Genomic DNA, 21,698 nt, shown 5'->3' on the forward strand with positions numbered 1-21,698 from the left:
AACCTACCCCTTAACCTAACCTTAACCCAACCTTAAATGACTGATTATTATAAGTACACTGCATGTAAGTACACAAAATGAAAAATTAAATGCAACTTAACATTTTTTAAATAACCAGAAATGTTTAGTTTTGATTTGGTGAACACATATCTAATTAGATTTTATGCATTTAGTATCAGTTTAAATTAATTATAGTTTATCAGCGTTATCAGAACATGTCCAGTGTCAACCAAAGCAAAGATAAAACATTTATCTAAAATGCCACAGGTCAGATTTTTACCACAGAACAAGTGCGTATTAAATCTCATTTATTAATTGTCCTTCAGCTTAGTCCCTTTATTCATCAGGGGTCACCACAGTGGAATGAACCGCCAACTTATCCAGCATATGTTTTACACCGTGGATTACCTTCACACACATACAATACACTACAGCCAATGTAGTTTATTCAATTCACCTATAGCGCAGGTCTTTGGACTGTGGGGGAAACCGGAGAACCCGGAAAAAACCCACACCAACACGGTGAGAACTCCACACAGAAATGCCAACTGACCCAGCTGAGGCTTAAACCAGCGACCTTCTTGCTGCCCCTTATTAAATCTAAAAACAATTAATAACATATGCCAGAGTAGTTGGCGATTCATTCCGCTGTGTCAACCCCTGATAAATCAGAGACTAAGCTGAAGGAAAAAGATAATTTTTCACATTATTATTTTATTTCAGCAATTTTTATGTTAGTTTTATATGGCTTTTGTGTTTAATTTGTTGATTTTGAGATATTGAGTTTTTACATTTTATTTCATTTAATTACTTTTTTACTAATAGTTTTAATCTAGCTTTTGTTCACCAAAAAAATAACAATCATAAAATAATAATAATAAAAACAAACACACCCCAAACATTTATACTGAAATCCATAAAAACAATTTAACAATTTATTATTTAATCGTACATCTTACAAAAACTCATGGGCTCACAGCACGTAGACCACCTTAGGGTGCACGATTCATACCATTTTACAAAGATGTAGAAAAAGATGAAAAAGTGGCGGCTAGTATCATAAAAAGGCCAAGGCACTGTCAACGAAAAGAAAAGATCCTAAACAGAAAGAGTATGAAACTGTATCCAAACAAACAAGAGAGAAAGAAACAAGTGTATAAAAAAGTTCAGATTATAGGTCTGACTAACCATGGTGAAAATACAGTACTGAGAAGACTATGCTGAGAGAAAGAGCTCAACTCATCTGTTTGTAAGCCTGGTTTACTAACCCTTACACACTACACGTCTTTTACACCAGTTCCAGCCAAACTAATGGTGTTTCTTCAAATCTCAGATGAGAAATGAATCTGCTTCTTTAGAAAGTTCAACTGGTTCCTTCATTATTCAACAATGAAATTATTTGGTTGTGTAAAAAAAGATCAGCATGGCTCAGTGAAATTTAAAATGATTTTAGGTCACTAGTTTTGTCCATCCCTGCTGTAGGAAGAGCTTGCTAAGACACTCCCACATACTGCAGCCAGAGTGCTGATTGGCTGGCTGCTGCGCTCAACTGCTGCCACGCCACCTCATAAACTTTAGAGGCTCATCTTGTACCTGTAAATACAACTCACAGACATTTGGAAGCCCTTGCAGTGGAGACTGTGAACCAAGGAAGAAGAGGAAGTGAGGAGAAAAATCAGCAGAATGCAGCCGAGGCCATTCCTTCTCTTTTAAATGGTGTGTTCCTCCCGTTAAAATACATATATATTAGTGATCAAACATCATAAATGTTTATCAAATAGAATTTTGACTGCATGCACAATTGTCTGACAAAGATAAACAGAATACGACTCCTAAATCGGAAATTGAAATAATGCTAATAAATTAAATCACATACCGATACAGTCTTTTCTAGATAGCCAGTTAGCCCCAAACTAAAAATAAATACCTAAAATGAAGCCTAAACCTAAACGCTTTTGCATTAATCTCTCATTCTCAGTGCAAATGTATTCAAGATTTGAAGTTGAACAAGAAAGGGCACAGACTCTGGAGTAAAAAAAGAGTGGCTTGAACCATCTACATCTGGCTGAACTTTCACTCTTTCCTCCTCTTTCATTGGGTTGAGGCGGTTTCACCTCTCAATGCTTTTTGTCTCCAACTCTTTCTCTTCCCTCTCGTCTTTCTGTTAATCTTTTGCTGGTCTGTTTCACCCTCTGTTCACCGTCTTAACTCTCTTTTTTCTCTTGCTCTATCCACCTTCCTGCTACTTCACATTTTGCGAATCACCAATGCTGTGGTGATAACTCCAGCGAGGAAAACTCCGACTGTCTGCCAGGTGGGGGTGCCAAAATAACTGCGGATTCCGTCCTGGAGGAGAATAACAAATAATTCATAATTTCAGAGTGGAAAAGCGCAAGTGTAATAGTTTCCCTTCATATTGGGTTTCACATTAAAGTTATACGTTCATGTCCTTTTGTTTATCATGGAATCAATGGATTTGGCAAATATCACACCGACACATGACACATTTCACAAGACTTTAAAGAACTGATTGAGTTACAGTCATGACTTACCCATCCACCCTGTTCCCTGATCCAGTTAATGACGTGCTCCTGAATGTAGGACATCGTCCAGCTTATGATGGTTCTGATGATGTCAGGAACCCTGGTTGAAATAGCCTAGAAGTACAAGAATAAAAAATAAAAGACTATACCAAAATTACTTTCAATCACCAGCAGAGACCTAACGCATCTTTAATTCTTTCATTAATTTCCCTTCGGCTTAGTCTCTATTTCAGAGATCGCCACAGTGGAAAAAACTGCTAACTATTCCAGCATATGTTTTATTCAGCAGATGCCCTTCCAGACGCAACCTAGTACTGGGAAACACCCATACATTCACACACAAACACACACATACACTATGGCCAAATTAGTTTATTCAATTCACCTTTCGCGCATTCATTGGAATGTGGGGGAAACCGGAGCAACCGGAGGAAACCCACACCAACAAGGGGAGAACATGCAAACTACACACAGAAATGCCAACTGGTCGAGCCGGGACTCAAACCAGCAACCTTCTTGCGGTGAGGCAACAGTGCTAACCACTGAGCCTGCATAGATGATACTACAAAGTGTGTCTACAGATTATAAACAGAGGCCAGAGAACAGCAAACTAAGAGATGGAGGTGTCTGGCTAAGCATAGTTCACCGATTATGCTACAGGCATCAAAGAATGAATGCCATTTTAAAGCTAAGCAAATAGTTCGAACCTGATATAAGATAACCAAAAGAAACAGTCCTTTTAAGTCGATCTAATGCTTAGACTTAATTGAACCTAATGGTTAAAGAGTTGGACTTGTGATCCAAAGGTCACAGGTTCGAGTCCAGACACTAGCAGGTATTGCAAGTAGGGGGAGTGAATAACAAGCACCCTCTTTCACCCTCAATACTACGTCCGAAGTGATTCCCTTGAGCAAAGCTCCACATGTGTTTTCATGGGTGCACATTGGATAAAAGTGTCCGCTAAATGCACAATGTAAATGTACTATTAAAGGGCACCTATTTTGCACTGTTTCTAAAGATTTAAGATAAGTCTTTTGTGTCTCCATAATGTGTCTGTAAAGTTTCAGTTGAAAATCCCCATCAGATTATTTATACCTTTCTGAATTTTGGAAATTTGAGATGTTGTGACAAGCACACACCTGTTTTGTAAATATGACAGGATCAGAGGTGTGGACTCGAGTCATGTGACTTGGACTCGAGTCAGACTCGAGTCATGAATTTGATGACTTTAGACTCGACTTGACAAAATATAAAAAGACTTGCAACTCGACTTGGACTTGAACATAAATGACTTGGACTTTGACTAGGACTTGCCCCTATTGACTTGTAAAGACTTGCTGCTTCCCATGGAAAGCCCAACGATAAAAAAGTATGTTGACATGGACCGCTCTCTCTCTCTCCCCGTTTATGTGTGCGTGTGTGTGACAGCATGCGCGCGTGTGTGTGACAGCATGCGCGCACGTGTGTGTGAGCATGCGCGCTTTCGGCATGACGTCCAATCGAAGCACGGTAGATTGTTTTGATTCGACAGTATCCAACGTGACTACTATGAGGCGCGGGAGTGGACAAAAGTCAAGCGAACGCAGAGAGAATTTGAATTTGAACTTGAGATCGAGCCAATACTCGCGTGCCAATACTCGCTCTCTCTCTCTCTCACTCTCTCTCTCTCACACTCTCTCTCTCACACATACAACATACACCTCTCTCTCTCTCTCTCTCTCTCTCTCTCTCTCTCTCTCTCTCTCTCTCGTGCATTCAGTCTCTTTGCGTTCGCTTGACTTTTGTTTACGATGGCGTCTCATACCTTTAGTGCTTTTGCTCTCACGGGATCCTCCAGTTAAACTGACCCTTCGCTAAGCCAGGCCCAAAAACCGCCACCCACCAATCGCGGCTTACCAATCGTAGCTACGGGCAGAGGCTCTGTCAAGCTTTCGAGCGAGGGAAACAAGCCAAATCGTTGCGCAATTGGATTGTGAAAATCTGACACCCGCTATCCTAAAAGTTTGGACTGGGTGGTGGGATTTTTTCCCTTTTCAAAACCAAAGCCCAAGAGGAGAAATGCCAGCGTGGATCAAGCTGTGTGAGGGGCGGTAAAGGAGTTAAGCTAAGTTGGTTTTGTTTTCTATATTCACATTCAATGATAGGTGGCAATAACTCACACTCCTCTTATCCTAAACAGATCTAAACTGTGTTTCTTATAAAAAAAATATAAAAAAACAAAGCAGGTTATGCTTTCCAGCGGTCTTTTTCTTTTGTTCCACTCGATATTATGAGCCAGGGCTCGACAATAAGGACTGCCCGATGGCCCGGGGCCAGCGTGCGAGACACTCGGGCCAGTGTACAAAATGTTACTGGCTCGATCGGGCCAGCTGCTGCCTTTTTGCCTGCGTGCTGCGACTGTCTGTCAATTGTGTGCAAATACAATCTTACGGTGCTTTCACACATAGACGTTTGTTTCGGAATCTGTCTCGTTTTACCCGTTAGCGAGTTTTTTTTAGCATATATCCAGCAGTTGCGCTCGCTTCCGCGCCAAATCAATCAGTCCAAGATCGCCTGAATGAGACGGTCTCTGTCCTATTGAGCGTATATCGATTGTAGCGAGAAAACAAACCAATGCAACGAACTAACGACCCAGGCTATATCACAGTGTATTATGATTGTGCAATAGCCATATATACGGCTATATGAAGAGGGAATGATGAGCAGGGCGAGATGTCATTCTTACCGGTAAATGCGAAAGTGAAAGCATGCTGAAATATTACCGAGAGCTGTTTATCCAGCCTGATCTCGGTTTATCCGTCAGGAAAATTGACCGAAATTACTATCTGTTAATTTTTCCATATTTTAATCGTATAATAGGCCTATGTTGTATATGCCTGTTGTTTTGTTCATTTCCGCACTGACAGCTCGAAAGAAAGATTTACATTGATCTGATGCAGTCTCGGTTCATCTGCTATGTCTCTCTATAATTTAAGCCTAAAATACAGAATTATAGTCAACGTTTCTTTAATAGATTGATTAATTCAATTGATCGATTTCTACAAAACCTGACAATTGAAACGAGGCTCTGTATATATGAGAAAGTCTGACCTCGATTTGTATTTGGTGACGATGTCTGTGGGTTGTTAAAATTAAAGTGCACATTTTCACTTATAAAATATTCTATACACAATACACAAAAGTTTGGGGTCAGTGTGATTAAATATGTTAAAACAAGCTTCTTCTGCTCACCAGGGCTGCAATTATTTCATCATAAATACAAATTGTGAAATGTTTCACTATAAAATAACTGTTCAAAAGTAGTTTATCATTTAATTTATTCATTTATTCCAGTGATTTTAAAGATGAGATTTCAGCTTCATTACTCCAGTCACATGATCCTTCAGAAATCACTAATATTAATTATTATTATATTTATAAATGGTAATAGTTATAAAATCAATAATGTCTGGAGTAATTATTTTATTTGAAACTAAATACAATAACAAAGCAGTTATTTAAAATGTTGATAAATATTTAACAATTACACCTTTTTACATTTATAAATATAGCCTTGATGAACTGAATAGTTTTCCTTAAACATTTTAAAAATTACCGTAAATATATATACAGATTTATTAGCCCCCTTTTGTTTTTTGTTTTTTCTTTTTAAAATATTTCCTAAATGATGTTTAACAAAGCAAAGAAATGTTGATATTTTGTCTGATAATATTTTTTCCTCTGAACAAAATCTTATTTGTTTTATTTTGGCTTGAATAAAAACATTTTTTAACCATTTTAAGGTAAAATTTATTAGCCTCTTAAGCTAATTGTTTTTCAGACTGTCTACAAAAACAAACCATCATTATACAATAACTAGCCTAATTACCCTAACCTGCCTAGTTAACCTAATTACCCTAGTTAAGCCTATAAATGTCACTTTAAGCTGTATAGAAGTGTCTTGAAGAATATCTAGTAAAATATTATTTACAGTCATCATGACAAAGATAAAATAAATCAGTTATTAGAGATGAGTTATTAAAACTATTATGTTTAGAAATGTGCTGAGAAAATCTGTTCTCTGTTAAATAGAAATTGGGGAAAAAAATAAACAGGGGTGCTAATAATTTAGGGGGACTAATAATTCTGAAATCAACTGTGTGTGTGTGTGTGTGTGTGTGTATACACACACACACACACACACACACACGCACATTCAAATAGCGATTAACTTCTTTTTTTTTTTGGTGGGGCCAGTGAAAATTTGGGCAGGGCAAGTAAAAATCAGAACCACTGGCCCGATCGGGCCAGTAGAAAAAATCCTTAGCGTTGAACCCTGTGAGCACTGCTTAGTTTAAACCCTCGCTATTGTAACTTTCAAAAACCCTCGCAATTTTTTTTCTTCCACTTAACTGCAAATTTGAATAAAAACTGGATAAAGAGCACACAAACATGCTGACAGTAATAGGTACTGTACACTGTTATGGGTCAATGATGCTAATATTCGGCACAAATCCATCAGTTTCTTAGGTTATTAGATTATTTTATAATTTCACCTCTCCTGCTGTGCATGAACTATGCTGTTGAATGTTTAGCGTATGAGGTGGCTAGGCTAACCTTGCTTCAATTTTGATAAAATTATTTTCTAATCAGTTGCTATTATGTTGTGAATATACCCCTGTAATGTATACTGCAGTCCTCTTTTGTCTGGCTTTCTCAGATGTCTCACCTGTTTCAGGGCTCGAAATTAACTTTTTTACTTGGCAGCACCGGTGCTCCCAACTTCAAAAATTTAGGAGCACCAGAAAAAATTTAGGAGCACCCACCAAAAATGATTGAGCACCGCTGCAAATTGTATTTTAAGGGAGATATTGTATTTTAAAACAACATCAATTAGGACTAACAAAAACCAGAAACAACTATAATTAATGCTGAGATGACATTGATATTTGTGTGCAATAGTTCCAAAATGTGTATGTCTAATAATTCTAGAATATTAATGATGATGAAAATGACAATAATAGTAACAATGAATTACATTTCTCATCATCATGCTGCCTTGAATGTGCTTGAATGTAAGTTATCTGCTATAAAAAGTCTGTTACTTTCTGAAAAATAAATGTATAGTTTGCATCAAACAAAAATGAAGCATTGCAGTAAGAAATATTAATTTTATACTGCTAAACAGCATATATATGCATGTCAGTTTAATAAATAATATTTCAGCTGCAAAACAAACAAAAGATTATAATAAAATATTAAATTCAAGGCTGAAAGCTGCAAAACAGTCATCAGTAACTAAATAAAAAAATATATACATCTCATGAAAGAATAGGCAAAAGAAAGTAAGTAAAGTCTCACTTCTATCACTCTTTAAAAGTTTTGGTTTCAGTTTGTGTCAATTTAAATGTTCCGTCTGAGCTTTTCATTTTTCTGTGTTTGTGGAAAAGCAGGCGAGTCAGCTGACCCAATTTATGAGCAGGTTGAGCATCGGCGCAATACCGCTGTTTGTTATGAGACGCAGTTTCAGTGTAAACTTAGTAAAGGCAAGCTTCTTTGGCGATGATACAGTATTAGATTTGACTTTTAGCGGACATTTGCGCTGAACACGCAGTGAATGCAACGCATCGAGATTCGACCACCTTCTCCGAAAAGCACATACTCGATTGATCTCAGCTGGCGGATCAATATTCACCACGTGTCATGATCGCTCTCATCTGCGTCTCAACTTTAGGTGGGGTTTGCACTTTGCAAACCTGTGTGCTTTAAGTTTTTACACTTTAGCCGTTTGCATTTGCCGTGGACATAAAAGCTCCCTCCCTGTCATCTAACAGTGGATAGCCTTGAGTGATTGACAGCTAATATGAACCAATATAGCGGCAGGGAAGAGCGATTCAGCACGTTTTTAAAAAAAATCAAAACAGGTCGCACTAATGCGCCCAAATATATTATGAAGTCGCATCGATTAATTTTCGGGCGCATATGCGACCAAAATGGTCGCAATTTCGAGCCCTGTGTTTGCCAAAAATGACTAATTAAATCCTTGGGAATGTCTGACACCAGCGCATACACACTGTAATAGATGTGCCAGGCATGAAAGCTTGACAGGCGTAGCAACAGTAACTAAGGAGGGCGAGGCTTAGCGAAGGGTTATTCCAAGAATGTTGATATGGTTTCTTTCTTGCTTTACTATTTATTAACAATACACAAAAAACTAAAAGGTTAAGGTAAATTCTTTAATAAATTCTAGTGTTTTTGAGTATTATACTTGTTGTATACTTGTATTATACTTATGTTTTAGGCTAGTATTATTTACGACTTGTTAATTAATGCTTCATAATACAGTAGTATTACCAATAGTGAACAGATAAAATAATACAAAGTGTAGTTTTACTACAGTAAAGTGTAATGATTTGTAGTATAAAATACCCTATATTGTAAAATAATACAGCACTGGGTAAGTTGTTTATATTACACTTGTGTTACCATAGCAACTATAGTATTACCACAACTGATCAATTGAAGTTCTTTACTGTAGTAGGCTACTGTTCAAAACACAGTACATGCCAATATGCGTGTTCAGGGGCCCTGTGGCACAGCTTTCCTCAAAATGAAGAGGATGACATGGAAAATGTCCTCCACAATCTCATCAGCAAAGTGGAAGCCAGCAGACACTAGTTTACTTTATTTTAGCTGCCATGATAAAATGAGATTGATAGTGAGATTTATTTGAAGAGTGAATAGTACAGTAGGCTATAATACCTTATCAAGTGTTTCCTTATTTTTATCAAAGTTACATTTCTGCTTGCATTAGTTTTTGTTTAAATGCTTTTAAAATAAAATGTATTTTTTACATCCAACATCTATTCCAGGGGTGCCTTATAGTGGTGTAAACCCCTTTACAAGGGGTGTTACCCCTGTGTAAACTCTAGCCACCCCTGTGGCCAACCCGATATGATTTTGCTGTTGACATTATTTATTTAAATCTACTTACATAAATGCAATAAAATGCAATATTTCAATAAATAAATAGCAGCCACTAAATTATTGTGGATTGATTGGTGACACTGACGTAGCTGGCCTCTTCTGGCCCCCTTAAGCAAATTTTCAGGGGGGCACCACTGGTCTATTCTAGTCTTTAAGTGTTTGAAACTGAAAATATCTCATCATATAAAACAACCAAAAATGTTATGGTTTATTAGATTAAACATTTAATATGTAAGTCTATTTTAGTATTTTGGTTATTGTTATTAAACAGTGCAGCAATATGAATCATATCAAAAAGCATGAAAGGAAGAGGGAACACGACACAAATTGTGAGTTTGCATATAATCTCTGAGAGCGCTCAAGAAAATTTGTGTGTGAGCAGTGCATATTTGAGAGCGAGAGAAAATTTGAGAACTCGCAATCAGTTTTGTCCACAAACAGAGGAAATCCGTGCACGAGCATCACACAAGGTAGAGAGCAAAGCTCTTCAACGTTATGTGAAGAAAACAACTTTATTGTTTGTATAAAGTAGCCTACTTCATTAACAATATGTGCTACCATTTTAGCACACACGAGATTCAATTGACAAAATTCCAATTTCACTCAATTTAACTTTGCAGCATATACAGGAGTTGGTCTACTGCTACCACATTGAGGTTATGTAATTTTGGTTAATCACAAGTTGATCACCGAAGACATAATATAGCACAACTAAACTTAATGAATTAGACAGCAGGAGACCTGCAATTTCTGTGTGATGTGAGGCAAAATGGAGTCTCTTTTTGGTGGAACTCGTTCTTGTGCATTATGCTGTGGAGACGAGACGCAGCACTGTTCAGTACTTTTTCAGAAAATTGCATTTGTATTTTTATATATCTGAGCAATGTTCTTTAATAAAAAAAGGTTTGTTTAATTAATACAGATCTTACAACCATACCTAATCTGTATATATTTTATTTTTCTGTTAAAAAGACTCGAAAAGACTCGAAAATCAAACTGCAGGACTTTGGACTTGACTTGAGACTTGTTGCCTTTGACTCGGGACTTGACTCGGGACTTGCCTGTCTTGACTCGGGACTTGACTCGGGACTTGAGGGCAATGAATTGAGACTTACTTGTGACTTGCCAAACAATGACTTGGTCCCACCTCTGGACAGGATACATATTAATATCCACTGCTTTATGGATATCTGTAATGTTAATGTACAAAATTAACCTGATTTAACATCCACAAATGACGTCTGAAGCATCTTCTTTTATAACTGTACTGACATGCTGCTGTGGTGATGAATTACACTGAACAGAGTAGCCGTTTAATTTAGTATACTTAAAGATTCAAAAAAATAAGAGTAAAATGTATTTGATGATTTAATTTGTGGATTATTTAGATGTTGGAAAAATATGCAGCAGAAATCTGGCCTGTGACAGTTAGAGAAGCTCACTGTTCCCTGATGTTTGAAACACTGGAAGAAAATTCTAGACACTGCTCAGGGATATAAAAGTGTATGTATAAAGGAAACTCAGAAGAGTTCAAACGGTATTAACTCTTTAATAAGTGTATTAAATACCGCATGCTTTGTTTACAGCCGTAACCAAGAAAACACTAATACTAACACAAACAGATCAACGTTCACATTACACACATCACAGAAAAAACAGGCAACACAAATACACGAAGCGTTATCACATATATCACATTAAAAAACTCCATTTAAAAACCTATACATACTTAGAGCCCAGTATTTAAAATTCTAATGGCACTCGGCACAAAGGACATTTGACACACATTTTTTTACTTGAGGTTGCCTAAAACATCTTTTTGATGGCAAGAGCTGAAATTTTAGATTTAAGGCATGGGAACAATCTTCAATAATGATGTGTGTTTTCTTTTTAATTCTCATTGAATAAATTTCAATTGGCTGTCTTTGTGTTTTACCTACAATTGCACTGCCAATTTTTACTACTCGGCACAGTTTTTGCTTTTCCTTAATTGGCAACAGTCCATACCATGCAATTATGTTAAAACTTATGACACTTTCAACAAAGTTCTTTTTTCACACCAAATTGTTGTATATAATTGATATATAATTGAGATATAATCTCTGCATTGCTTTTTAAAAAAATGCTTTCTGCAATCCACTATCAATAAGTGTTCCTAAATATTTAAAACAGCCAACTGTCTCTATTTCATGTCCCTCAAGGACCAGAGGTTTAAACCCTTGACTAATGACTAGTTTATTTCTGCTAATTATCATCTCCTTGGTTTTGGCCAGCAAAGAAATTAAAATGGTCGTGCCGAACTGAGTCTGGTTCTCTCAAGGTTTTATTTCTTTACTCTCCTATTGGTGAAGTTTTTTTTCCCTCTCCGCTGTCGCCACTGGCTCGCATGGTTCAGGATCTGAAAAGCTACTCATCGATGAATTTGCTCTTCAGTGTTTGGACTCTCAATAATGACTTCAAACCACACTGAACTGAGCTGAACTGAACTTAAACACTAAAAACTGAACTACCCTGATCCAGTTACTATGACCATTTATGTGAAGCTGCTTTGACACAATCTACATTGTAAAAGCGCTATACAAATAAAGCTGAATTGAATTGAATTTTATAAAAATTGATCTCCAGTGAACACTTTTTACACCAATTTTGAAGCAAATTTATATAATTATAGTACAAGGTATCTCCTTCTGTTCCTATTTTAGTCAACCGGCCTACAAGTGCAATATTGTCTGCATATTTAAATTACTTAAAACCTAAATATATTACCTGTAGAAAGTGAATAAGTCTTATTATTCAGCCCACAACTTCCCAAAAGTCAAATCATTATCTAGAAAATAATCTTTATATCTTAATATTATATAATGCACTTTAATTTTTCAAAAATGTATAGATAATTTGCTTGTTAACACTTGCAATGAAAAACCATAATCAATGGTGAAAACCTATGCAAGGCCTCACCTTGATGACAAGGCGACAGGCAAAGTAGAAAAGCGCCACAACTCTTCCCCAGTTGAACTTGCCATCAGAGAAGATCTCACGGGCCACTCTGATGAAGACGTCTTGAGTCGGCTGAAGATTAGAGTTGTTTAACATGCTAAAGCAAAACCACAACAGAGACACATGGATGAGTAGCAGTACATTGACATCCAGTGGGCCTTTCTGATCATAGCAGGAGACGGTGGTGATGTTATCATTCTTACCTTTGCAGCTGCGCATTTCCATCCAGCTCATCTCCGATCTGCTGCAAACACTGCGCGAGGCGTTTATGGCTGGGGTCACACAGCTCCACGCCCCCAAGCTGACTCCGGGTCACTTCAGCATCCCTGTCGCCATGCCGACGAACACGCTCATACACAAAGCTGCAAGAGGCAGAGGTCAAGAACAAAAACAAATGCAGAGAGCACGGAAAATGAGAAGGGGAGATAAAAATAATACTCACTTGTTGAGAAGTGCAGCTCCCAAGTCAAGTATCTGGTCATTGCCACTGCCTACAGAATTATAGAGAACTTAAATCGGATTTAAATCAGCACGATATATGAGAGAAACTCATGCAATTGTATTTTAAAGAAAAGGATGTTTAGCTGATTAAGCATAAAAATTGTAAAAATATGTATTTAATATTTAATGCCATATTAAAGTTGCTATATCGATACCAAAATAAACAGTAAATGCAGGATCTAATTGTCTTTAAAGTGCATATATATATGGAAAACTCTTAGATCAAGTAAAAATATTTTTTTGTTTTAAAATTCAGATGAAATAAGGGAAAATTAAGAGTTTAAGAGTTTTTTTTCTTAAAACAAGCAAGAGTGTCTGCCAGTGGGGTAAGTTAAACAACTTTGAAATGTAGATATGAAGACAAAAATTGTAAGTAAGAAAAAGTTTTTTTGTTGTTCTTTTGTGAATCTTATAAATTCATATAAATTCTGTATTTATAAATTAAATGTATTAATACAAAGTTTAAATACAGTTCTGTAGCTCCTGGTTAGGCATGGGCCGCTGTAAGATTCTAACGGTATGATAACCTTGGATAAAAATATCATGGTTTCACAGTGATTACTGCTCTACAATATATTCTTTTTAATGTCTGGGTAAAAAAAAACTTTGTCCACTTTGAACACAATAGCTGCATCCAAAATCGCATACTTCCATAGTATAAAGTATGCTAAAAACAGTATGCGAGCCGAGTATTGTCTGAATTCATAGAATTCATTCAGAATTTTATTTTGTTCTAAAAATATTTTATTTTGAGAAACATGTAAAACGTTTTGGAGCTGTGAATATGTCAGCCTAAATAATTCAAATTAATCATAGATTTATGCTGTCTTCATTAGTTTCAAAAACACTGATTTCTTTAGAATTTAAAACAGCATCTTTGGATATCTTTTCTGCTGGAACCTTGACTTTTCCAAAACATGTTATTCCTTGAAAACGGTTATCATCCCATGCCTACACATGGTCAACTATAATCCAGACTTAACATTGCATAACTTGCGATAATTGCATTGCGATATCGATGCTAAAAACAATATTTTGTGCAGGCCTACTGCTTAGCATGTAGATGAACTAATAATCAAAATAAAACCTTATAACATATGTAAATTAATGTGTCTTTTTAACAAAAATATTATGTAAAAACGCATTGCTAAAACCTATTTTGTGATAAAGTAAATTAAATGTTCTACATTAAATAGTTTAGTTCTTGGGGTAAAAAAAGAAAGAAGAAATAGGCAAGTAGAGGGTAATAGTTATAATGATTCTTTGAGGAATATCAAAGTAATAATATTATACAAAGCATACTCAACTTTCTGAAACAGGTGTTCCTATTGTTCAATTAAATGGAATTTTGTTATTTTTTGTATTTTCAATGTTTTATGGTTGCTTTTTTTTAGTTACGTAGATGTAGTACAGTGACGTTTTATGAAACCTTGAGTTCATATTCAAATCAAACTATTAAATAATGAATAAGAAACTATTTATCAACAATAAACAAGTTATTTTACCATTTAAAAAAAAGCTTAGAGCAAAACTTGTATTACTTGAGTGAACACTTGAGTGTACTTTTTCATGCTTAATAAATTCACAAATTGGTTTTACGTCTTGAGTGACTAATTCTACATCATCCTAAATCTTTGCAGAAATAGTTTTTTAAGCAATAACAATTAACTCCTTAATTTAGTACTGGGTCCACCTCATACGGTTTGTTGGATGCATTTGTTATATTAGCCATGCGTTATAAATGTACTGAATCTACATAGGCTTAAATATCAGATGGTGGTATTTTGTATTTTTCCATTTTCAACTGAACTGCTGTTTTAAAAGGCCAGAGGTGAACCTGAAGTCGAGCAGATAAGCATCTGACAGTGGAACTGTTCCATATTGTTTGCTACATGACTCAGCAGTGTATGTATAATTTAACACATTTGGTTTCAATTTCCTGGTGAGTAATACTGATGTAAAGAAACTAATATGCATGAATTTCCTATGGAGAAATAAACTCGCTTAAACTTAAATAATCCCTCAAGCGCAAGTTATAAAAGACTCTCTTGAGTACTCTACATGCATTTGAATATTCAAATAAAACAAAAGGGCTCAGAAATACCTCAGATTGCTGAACCTTCACTTCACACGAACACACTGCATAGAGGCGGTTTCTAGCTGCCTCCCGAGACAGTATTTTCTGCATCGTATGCATTTACGATCCAATAGACACAACTGAGTTATATGTTGCTTTGTTAATAAGTAAATTTTGGCTTTTATTTATAATTTTATGGCTAGCTTTATCTGGCTTATGTTTTAATCGCGTGAAACGCCATTTTAAATTTGTTTTATTTTATCTTTGTGAGTTTCTTCTCATTTAAATGTAATATGTGTGAAATGTGAATGGAAAGTTTCTAAGATGGCTGTACATATTTTGTGGTTAGGCATCACATTGGACCACATTAGTTTCCATGAACTTTAAAGAAAGTTTGGAAAAAATTAAGAGAATATGGATTTTCTAGGCATAAGTTTGACTACAATGTTTTATTACTCTTTAAATGTTTGATAATTGCAAGTAAAAATATGGTTATTTAGACCATTAAAAAAAGAAAACTGTTCAGCAAAATAAGCATATTAATTTATTAACATTTATAAACTCTTCTTAACGTAAAACTTTAATATAAATGGAAACTCTTATTTGATTTTATGCACAAAAATGCTCTTAGTGATCAAAAATATATATATTCTTGAAATAAGGTACAATTTTTCATGTAATATATATTTGCCAGCACCTACATATACACTCAACGGCCACTTTATTAGGTATACCTTACTAGTACCGGGTTGGATCCTTTTGCCTTCATAACTGCCATAATCTCCCGTTCGACCACATCCCAAAAGTGTGGTATTCTGTTGCTGTAGCCCATTCATCTCAAGGTTGGATGTGTTGTGCGTTCAGAGATGATCTTCTGCATTGCTCGGTTGCAACGAGTGATTATTTGAGTTACTGTTGCCTTCTTATCAGCTGGAACCAGTCTGGCCATTCTCCTCTAGCATCAATAAGGCATTTGCGCCCAGAGAACTGCCGCTCACTGGATATTTTCTCTTTTTCTAAACATTTCTTTAAATCATAGAGATGATTGTGCGTGAAAATCCCAGTAGATAAACAGTGTCTGAAATATTCAGACCAGCCCATCTGGCACCAACAACCATGCCACATTCAAAATCACTTAAATCACCTTTCCTCCTCATTCTGATGCTCCGTTTAAACTGCAGCAGAGCGTCTTGACCATGTCTACATGCCTAAGTGCATTAAGTTGCTGCCATGTGATTGGCTGATTCGAATATTGGGTTAACGAGGAGTTGGACAGGTGTACCTAATAAAGTGGCCGGTGAGTGTACATTACATGATATTATAAATATTATGTCAACATAAAGGTGTTAAGATTACCTTGAAAATGACAGTCATCATAACATATCAATGAATCAAAACCCTCATAAGTTGTTAGACAACCTCAATGACCTTTCATGACAGTCTGGCACATGATGTTACAGATCTTGTTATACAGTCTAGCAAGTATGTTTGCGTTTCAATAACAGAAACAGTGAAAGAACAACACGTTAAGATTCAACAATGACGTAATTTTTGTATTTTTCCCAACACTGTGCCTTTAAACCGACATCACCCCAGCCCGGAACATTGTTTACAACCCCTGCTAACAGCACTAAAAAGATGATGTCATACTTTGGATATTGGGCATGTGAATAACCAGCGCGCGCACACACACGCACGCACAGAGGCTCTGACAATCACGCGAATGTTTTTAAGCACTTGATCGTTCAATACATGATTCCCATTAATCTATTCGGAAAGTAAATGATGATAACAATGTTGTCTGGAATGCGGTGCCACTTTAAGATGCCGCCAAAAACACGACATTGGTTTTATAGCTGGCTTGTTTAATTGTTGTCTGTCTGTCAGTGGCTCTGAGCGGATGGTGATCGGTATTTGTACAGACATGTTCCTGACTAGACAGCGGGGCTGAGACTGTGAACAGCACTGAGCAAACTCCTGTTTTACAAGAGAAATAACCTTCTATTGTATATGAAAGCATCCGTCTAGATGCAATTTTAGTCGTTTGAGTTACGAGACGGTAAAACAGGCGAAAATCATAATTAAAACATAAACGCGGCACTTACCCGTATCGCCTCCACCCGACGGCGCTGCCATATTAGCATGAAAATAAGCGAACTGAAGAAGACGCTTCCGCCGCGTGACGACAATATTTTACAGGAAGGAAGTCAGTCTGATTCAGCGAGCTTCAAATAATAACACGAATTTAGAGGAAACATTGTTAACTTGGTATTAACTTATCATTGATTTTCAAGAATTTCTTTATAGTTTTTATGATGTAAGTAATGACACATGCAACAAATTGCATATTTATGCTCAGTGTGAGGTTCACAATAACTGCATTTTCCCTCTTCATACTATATAAACCATACATGTAAACCATAAAGGTCCGATATTAAATACGATTCAAACACAAAACACAAACTTTTAAAAAAGTATTTTCTTTACAGATTTAGAATTAAGCAAGCTTTTAAAAAAAATAAGAGTCCACTTGAAAATGATTAGTTTCTCTGGATTATGTATAGGACTGAGTAAAATGTTGATCTACAAATGTTAAATATTGTTAGGGTATGAAAGAACAATATTATTTTAAAGCATCATTTTTTTCTCAAAAATGTCACACACACACACACACACACACACAATTCATATATTATATTAGGTCCTCTGAATTATTAGCCCCCTGTTTATTTTTCTCCCAATTTCTGTTTAATTTATAACACATTTCTAAACACAATATTTTTAATAACTAATTTCTAACAACTGATTTAATTTATCTTTGCCATGATGACGGTAAATTATATTTTACTAGATATTATTCAAGACACTTTTATACAGCTTAAAGTGACATTTAAAGGCTCAACTAGATTAATTAGGTTAAATAGGCAGGTTAGGGTAATTAGGGTAGTTATTGTATAACGATGGTTTGTTCTGTAAACTATTGAACAATACATAGCTTAAAGGGGCTAATAATTTTGACCATAAAATTGTTTTTGAAAAATGTAAAACTGCCTTTATTCTAGCCGATATAAAACAAAAAATAAAAATTCAAAGGGGGTTAATAATTCTAATTTCAAATATATGTATTTATATATAAATTATATAAAAATTGTGCTGGTTTACTTCAAAAAGTAACAGGACATCATAAACTTTAAAAAAATGAATTATATTATTTTATAGGTCAGCCTATTCCAATCCCGTGTTACTGTATTGTTATAGATTAAACTACACTGGTAGAATTAGTTAACAGTTGCCAATAATTACTCACCGCTTTGATTTATTAACTGTTAGATCATACTTACGCTATTTGTCTTTCTTTTCGTTCTCCCATCTGTGTATATTCATATTATAAGTTATATTTATTATTTCTGTCAGCATCCACCGCATTTAAATGAAACGTTATGTCAAAGAGCTTAGAATCTATGATATGAAAACGATTTAAAAGTTATTTTATTGTAAAGGATATAAGCCCCGCCTACGCTTTGTCGTCATATCCGTGAAAGACTGTCTTCCGTCCGCCTCGCGCATGTGTAGTCCTCTTTACGACTCGGCTGGCGAAGATGGCGGACACTCAGGTATGTGACTCCGAACGGCGTGGTCGCAAAAAAGCGTTTGAATTACCGTCAAAGTTAAATCTAAAGCCGCACGTTATGGTGGATTAGCGTGAAATTAACGTGCATGGAGGCAGTCATGGCCAAAACGGACTGTATTCGGGATTATAATATGCTATTTCTGCCCCGGCTAGCGTGTGGGAAGTGTTGCTGTACGGGAACACGAGCGGCCTTCCTTTACTACACCAGCAGAACGTGGCTTCATAAACACTTTAGAGTTACAAGCAGATACTCTAGCAGTGTGTAAATCAGCATGGGTGGTTGATTCACTCTTTGTAAGTGATAAACCAACAGAGACCGTAGTGTAGTCGCTCCTTACCAAAATGAGCAATGAAAATGTTCTCTAATAACGCTGATTGTAAAACAAAAGCTTTTATTTTGTAACGTCATTAACCCAAAACGCATTTCTAGATTGTTTTCTTAAGGATTACGTGTGCATTTAATACACGTACTAAATACACACGAAGCTGCAAATGATGTTTTTTCTCACGATGGTCTTCCAAGTCTGTCAGGCTCTGACGACACTGCCTTATGGCATCACTGATGCAGCAAAAGTCCTAAAACTGTTAAACTACTGACTGGAAACGCTCGACGTTGAGTCATCTTAAGAAGATGACAGAAGAGGCTTTTATTTTTATTACTCAAGAATTGTGACTGACTCTGTGCTTGTGCTTAATTTCAGAACGAGAGGGCTTATCAGAAACAGCCCACCATCTTCCAGAACAAAAAGCGGGTTCTGGCAGTTGAAGGAAGTGGCAAAGAAAAGCTCCCTCGTTATCACAGAAACGTTGGATTGGGCTTCAAAACCCCCAGAGAAGTGAGTTTGTGTTTGTATTCATGATTGTAACTTTGTTGCAGATGATGTCTTTCTCACGATGGTCTTCCTAAACTCTTAAAGAGCTCTGAGGAAACTGCCTAATGGCAATGCTGATGCAGTGGAGTATAAATTTAGTTTAATCCAGTTAAGTTCAGTGGACTAATGTTCTTGTGCTTTATTTTCACAGGCTATTGATGGCACTTATATTGATAAGAAATGCCCCTTCACTGGAAACGTGTCCATCAGAGGCCGGATTCTCTCCGGTGAGTCTTCATATTCCTTGTCAGTTTAATTGTAGTGTTGTTGGGGTGCAGGTGATGTCTTTTCTCACGATGGTCTTCTGAACCCTTTGGGTTTTGAGGATGACGCCTTATGGCTTTACTGATGCTTCCCTGTCATTTTGGTAAATCAAAGCTTAAAACTACATCTCGATTACAATACACTAAGTTTCTGATGTTTTTTTTTTTCCTCAGGTGTGGTGACCAAGATGAAGATGCAGAGGACCATCGTCATCAGACGGGACTACTTGCATTACATCCGCAAGTACAACCGTTTTGAGAAGAGACATAAGAACATGTCTGTCCACCTCTCCCCATGCTTCAGGTAAAATTCCTGCTTTGGCACTTTCGTTTATTTGGTTAAATTATAATCTAGACACACTGAGTTTTAAGATGTCATCTGAATTTGTAGCCAGCTGCAAATGATGTTTTTTCTCACGATGGTCTTCCAAGTCTTTCAGGCTCTGACGACATTGCCTTATGGCATCACTGATGCAGCAGATAGTTTAACATTAGTTTTGTTATAATTGGTTTAAGATGTGTTGATGGTTAGTGCTTTAATTTTTCACTTTGTTTATTACCAGTATTATTAATGTTCTCTATTTGTTTAGGGATGTGACCGTAGGTGACATCGTTACAGTTGGAGAATGCCGACCTCTTAGCAAGACTGTGAGGTTCAACGTCCTGAAGGTCACCAAGGCAGCTGGAGCCAAGAAGCAGTTCCAGAAGTTCTAGAACTGATGTTTTTACAATATGGCTCCTCTGTGTTGTTTAAAAATTAAATAAAAAATTTAAAAAGAACATTGGTTGATTGTTTATACTACAGTCTTTAATGCCTTTGTGCACAAGCATCTTTTAGAAAAATGACCCTCGACGTGAATTTTTTTTGGATGTCCTTTATCCGTTTTAAATTCTCAGAATTGTGCTTGCTTGTATAGTAACACTTTACAGCCTCAATGTTAGTAAATGCAGTTGAGATGTAATAGACTTTTTTGTCTTGATTGACGGCAGAAAGAGGTTTGTCTTATTTTTTGATGTAAATACAAAATGTTTTCCCTTTTCAACTAAATATTGAGAGATTATTTACTTATGTCTTCAGCTATTGCTAAAATTAACAAATCCCAAGTACATAATGTTTCACAATTCATTCTTGTCCCAATGCAAATCAATTCATCCCTAAAATTTAAGTAGATTCAACAAATGTTCAGCAAAAAAAAAAAAACTCAATTGTTTTTCAACTTGTTTAAAAAGCAGCTAACAGTGTCTTACAGTTTGGCTATGATTTACTGTTAATGTAATCGACTATTTGGGGAGTTACATTTCCTTCATTAGTCAATTATGGCATTGACTGTTTTTTAGTTACTTAAGCTGGTTTCACTTGGTTCCCAAGCCAACACGTCTTGATAAAATATACATTACTGACGTTAAATTTTTATTTTTTCTAAAAATCTTTTTGGGTTTAGCTACTGCTTGGTATATCACTGCAACTGGGAGATGTTCAATCTTTATTTTGAAGGGTTGTCCTTGAATGTTTTGTTAATAATGACCTAGAACCTGCTGCACTGGAACCTCAAAAGGTAGTTTTAAGTCTGGCAGCATTCAGGCTTGTTCATATGATCTGCACTAACGGCAATTACAACAGTTTGCTGTAATTTGTCCAAACCTGCAAGTGGAAACACGACCTCAGTAGATGGTACTAAAATAACATCTGCAGGTAAATGAAGGAATCAAATGGACCACCAACACTTATCGCTAAATAAAAAGGAAAACATTGCTTAACATTAGAACAAACGGTTTTATTACGCACTAAAAACTGGGACCTTATTAACAAAACATTACCAAACCCTAAAATTATTAGTACATATTTTA

At 36.1% G+C, this 21,698-nt stretch overlaps 2 protein-coding genes and 4 non-coding genes across 7 annotated transcripts; 5 read left to right on the forward strand and 1 right to left on the reverse strand.

Moving 5' to 3' along the window:
* Window positions 1-901: 901 nt before the first annotated feature.
* Window positions 902-18,547, reverse strand: baxa (BCL2 associated X, apoptosis regulator a). Of its 2 annotated transcripts, none has more exons than XM_087243249.1 (6): window positions 18,426-18,547; window positions 12,949-12,997; window positions 12,710-12,868; window positions 12,468-12,603; window positions 2,553-2,657; window positions 902-2,346 (listed from the first exon to the last, which is right to left on the reverse strand). In XM_087243249.1, the coding sequence occupies exons 4-6, from the start codon at window positions 12,600-12,602 to the stop codon at window positions 2,248-2,250; spliced, it is 339 nt and encodes a 112-aa protein (XP_087099375.1). In that variant the 5' UTR covers window position 12,603; window positions 12,710-12,868; window positions 12,949-12,997; window positions 18,426-18,547; the 3' UTR covers window positions 902-2,247.
* A 112-nt stretch (window positions 18,548-18,659) lies between these two features.
* rps11 (ribosomal protein S11) lies at window positions 18,660-20,621 on the forward strand. The gene is given in 5 exon segments (NM_213377.1): window positions 18,660-18,698; window positions 19,417-19,551; window positions 19,739-19,814; window positions 20,025-20,154; window positions 20,441-20,621. Coding segments are annotated over 5 exon segments (480 nt in total). The 5' UTR covers window positions 18,660-18,683; the 3' UTR covers window positions 20,565-20,621.
* LOC137490806 (small nucleolar RNA SNORD35) lies at window positions 19,203-19,287 on the forward strand. Its single transcript, XR_015481560.1, has one exon. It is a non-coding gene; the product is annotated as a small nucleolar RNA SNORD35 (small nucleolar RNA).
* LOC137490805 (small nucleolar RNA SNORD35) lies at window positions 19,588-19,674 on the forward strand. The gene has a single exon (XR_015481559.1). It is a non-coding gene; the product is annotated as a small nucleolar RNA SNORD35 (small nucleolar RNA).
* Window positions 19,861-19,945, forward strand: LOC137490808 (small nucleolar RNA SNORD35). Its single transcript, XR_015481562.1, has one exon. It is a non-coding gene; the product is annotated as a small nucleolar RNA SNORD35 (small nucleolar RNA).
* Window positions 20,247-20,331, forward strand: LOC137490807 (small nucleolar RNA SNORD35). Its single transcript, XR_015481561.1, has one exon. It is a non-coding gene; the product is annotated as a small nucleolar RNA SNORD35 (small nucleolar RNA).
* Window positions 20,622-21,698: the final 1,077 nt, after the last annotated feature.

This window comes from Danio rerio, chromosome 3 (assembly GCF_052040795.2).
Source record: "Danio rerio strain M-AB ecotype USA chromosome 3, GRCz13ab, whole genome shotgun sequence".
Classification (NCBI taxonomy): Eukaryota; Metazoa; Chordata; class Actinopteri; order Cypriniformes; family Danionidae; genus Danio; species Danio rerio.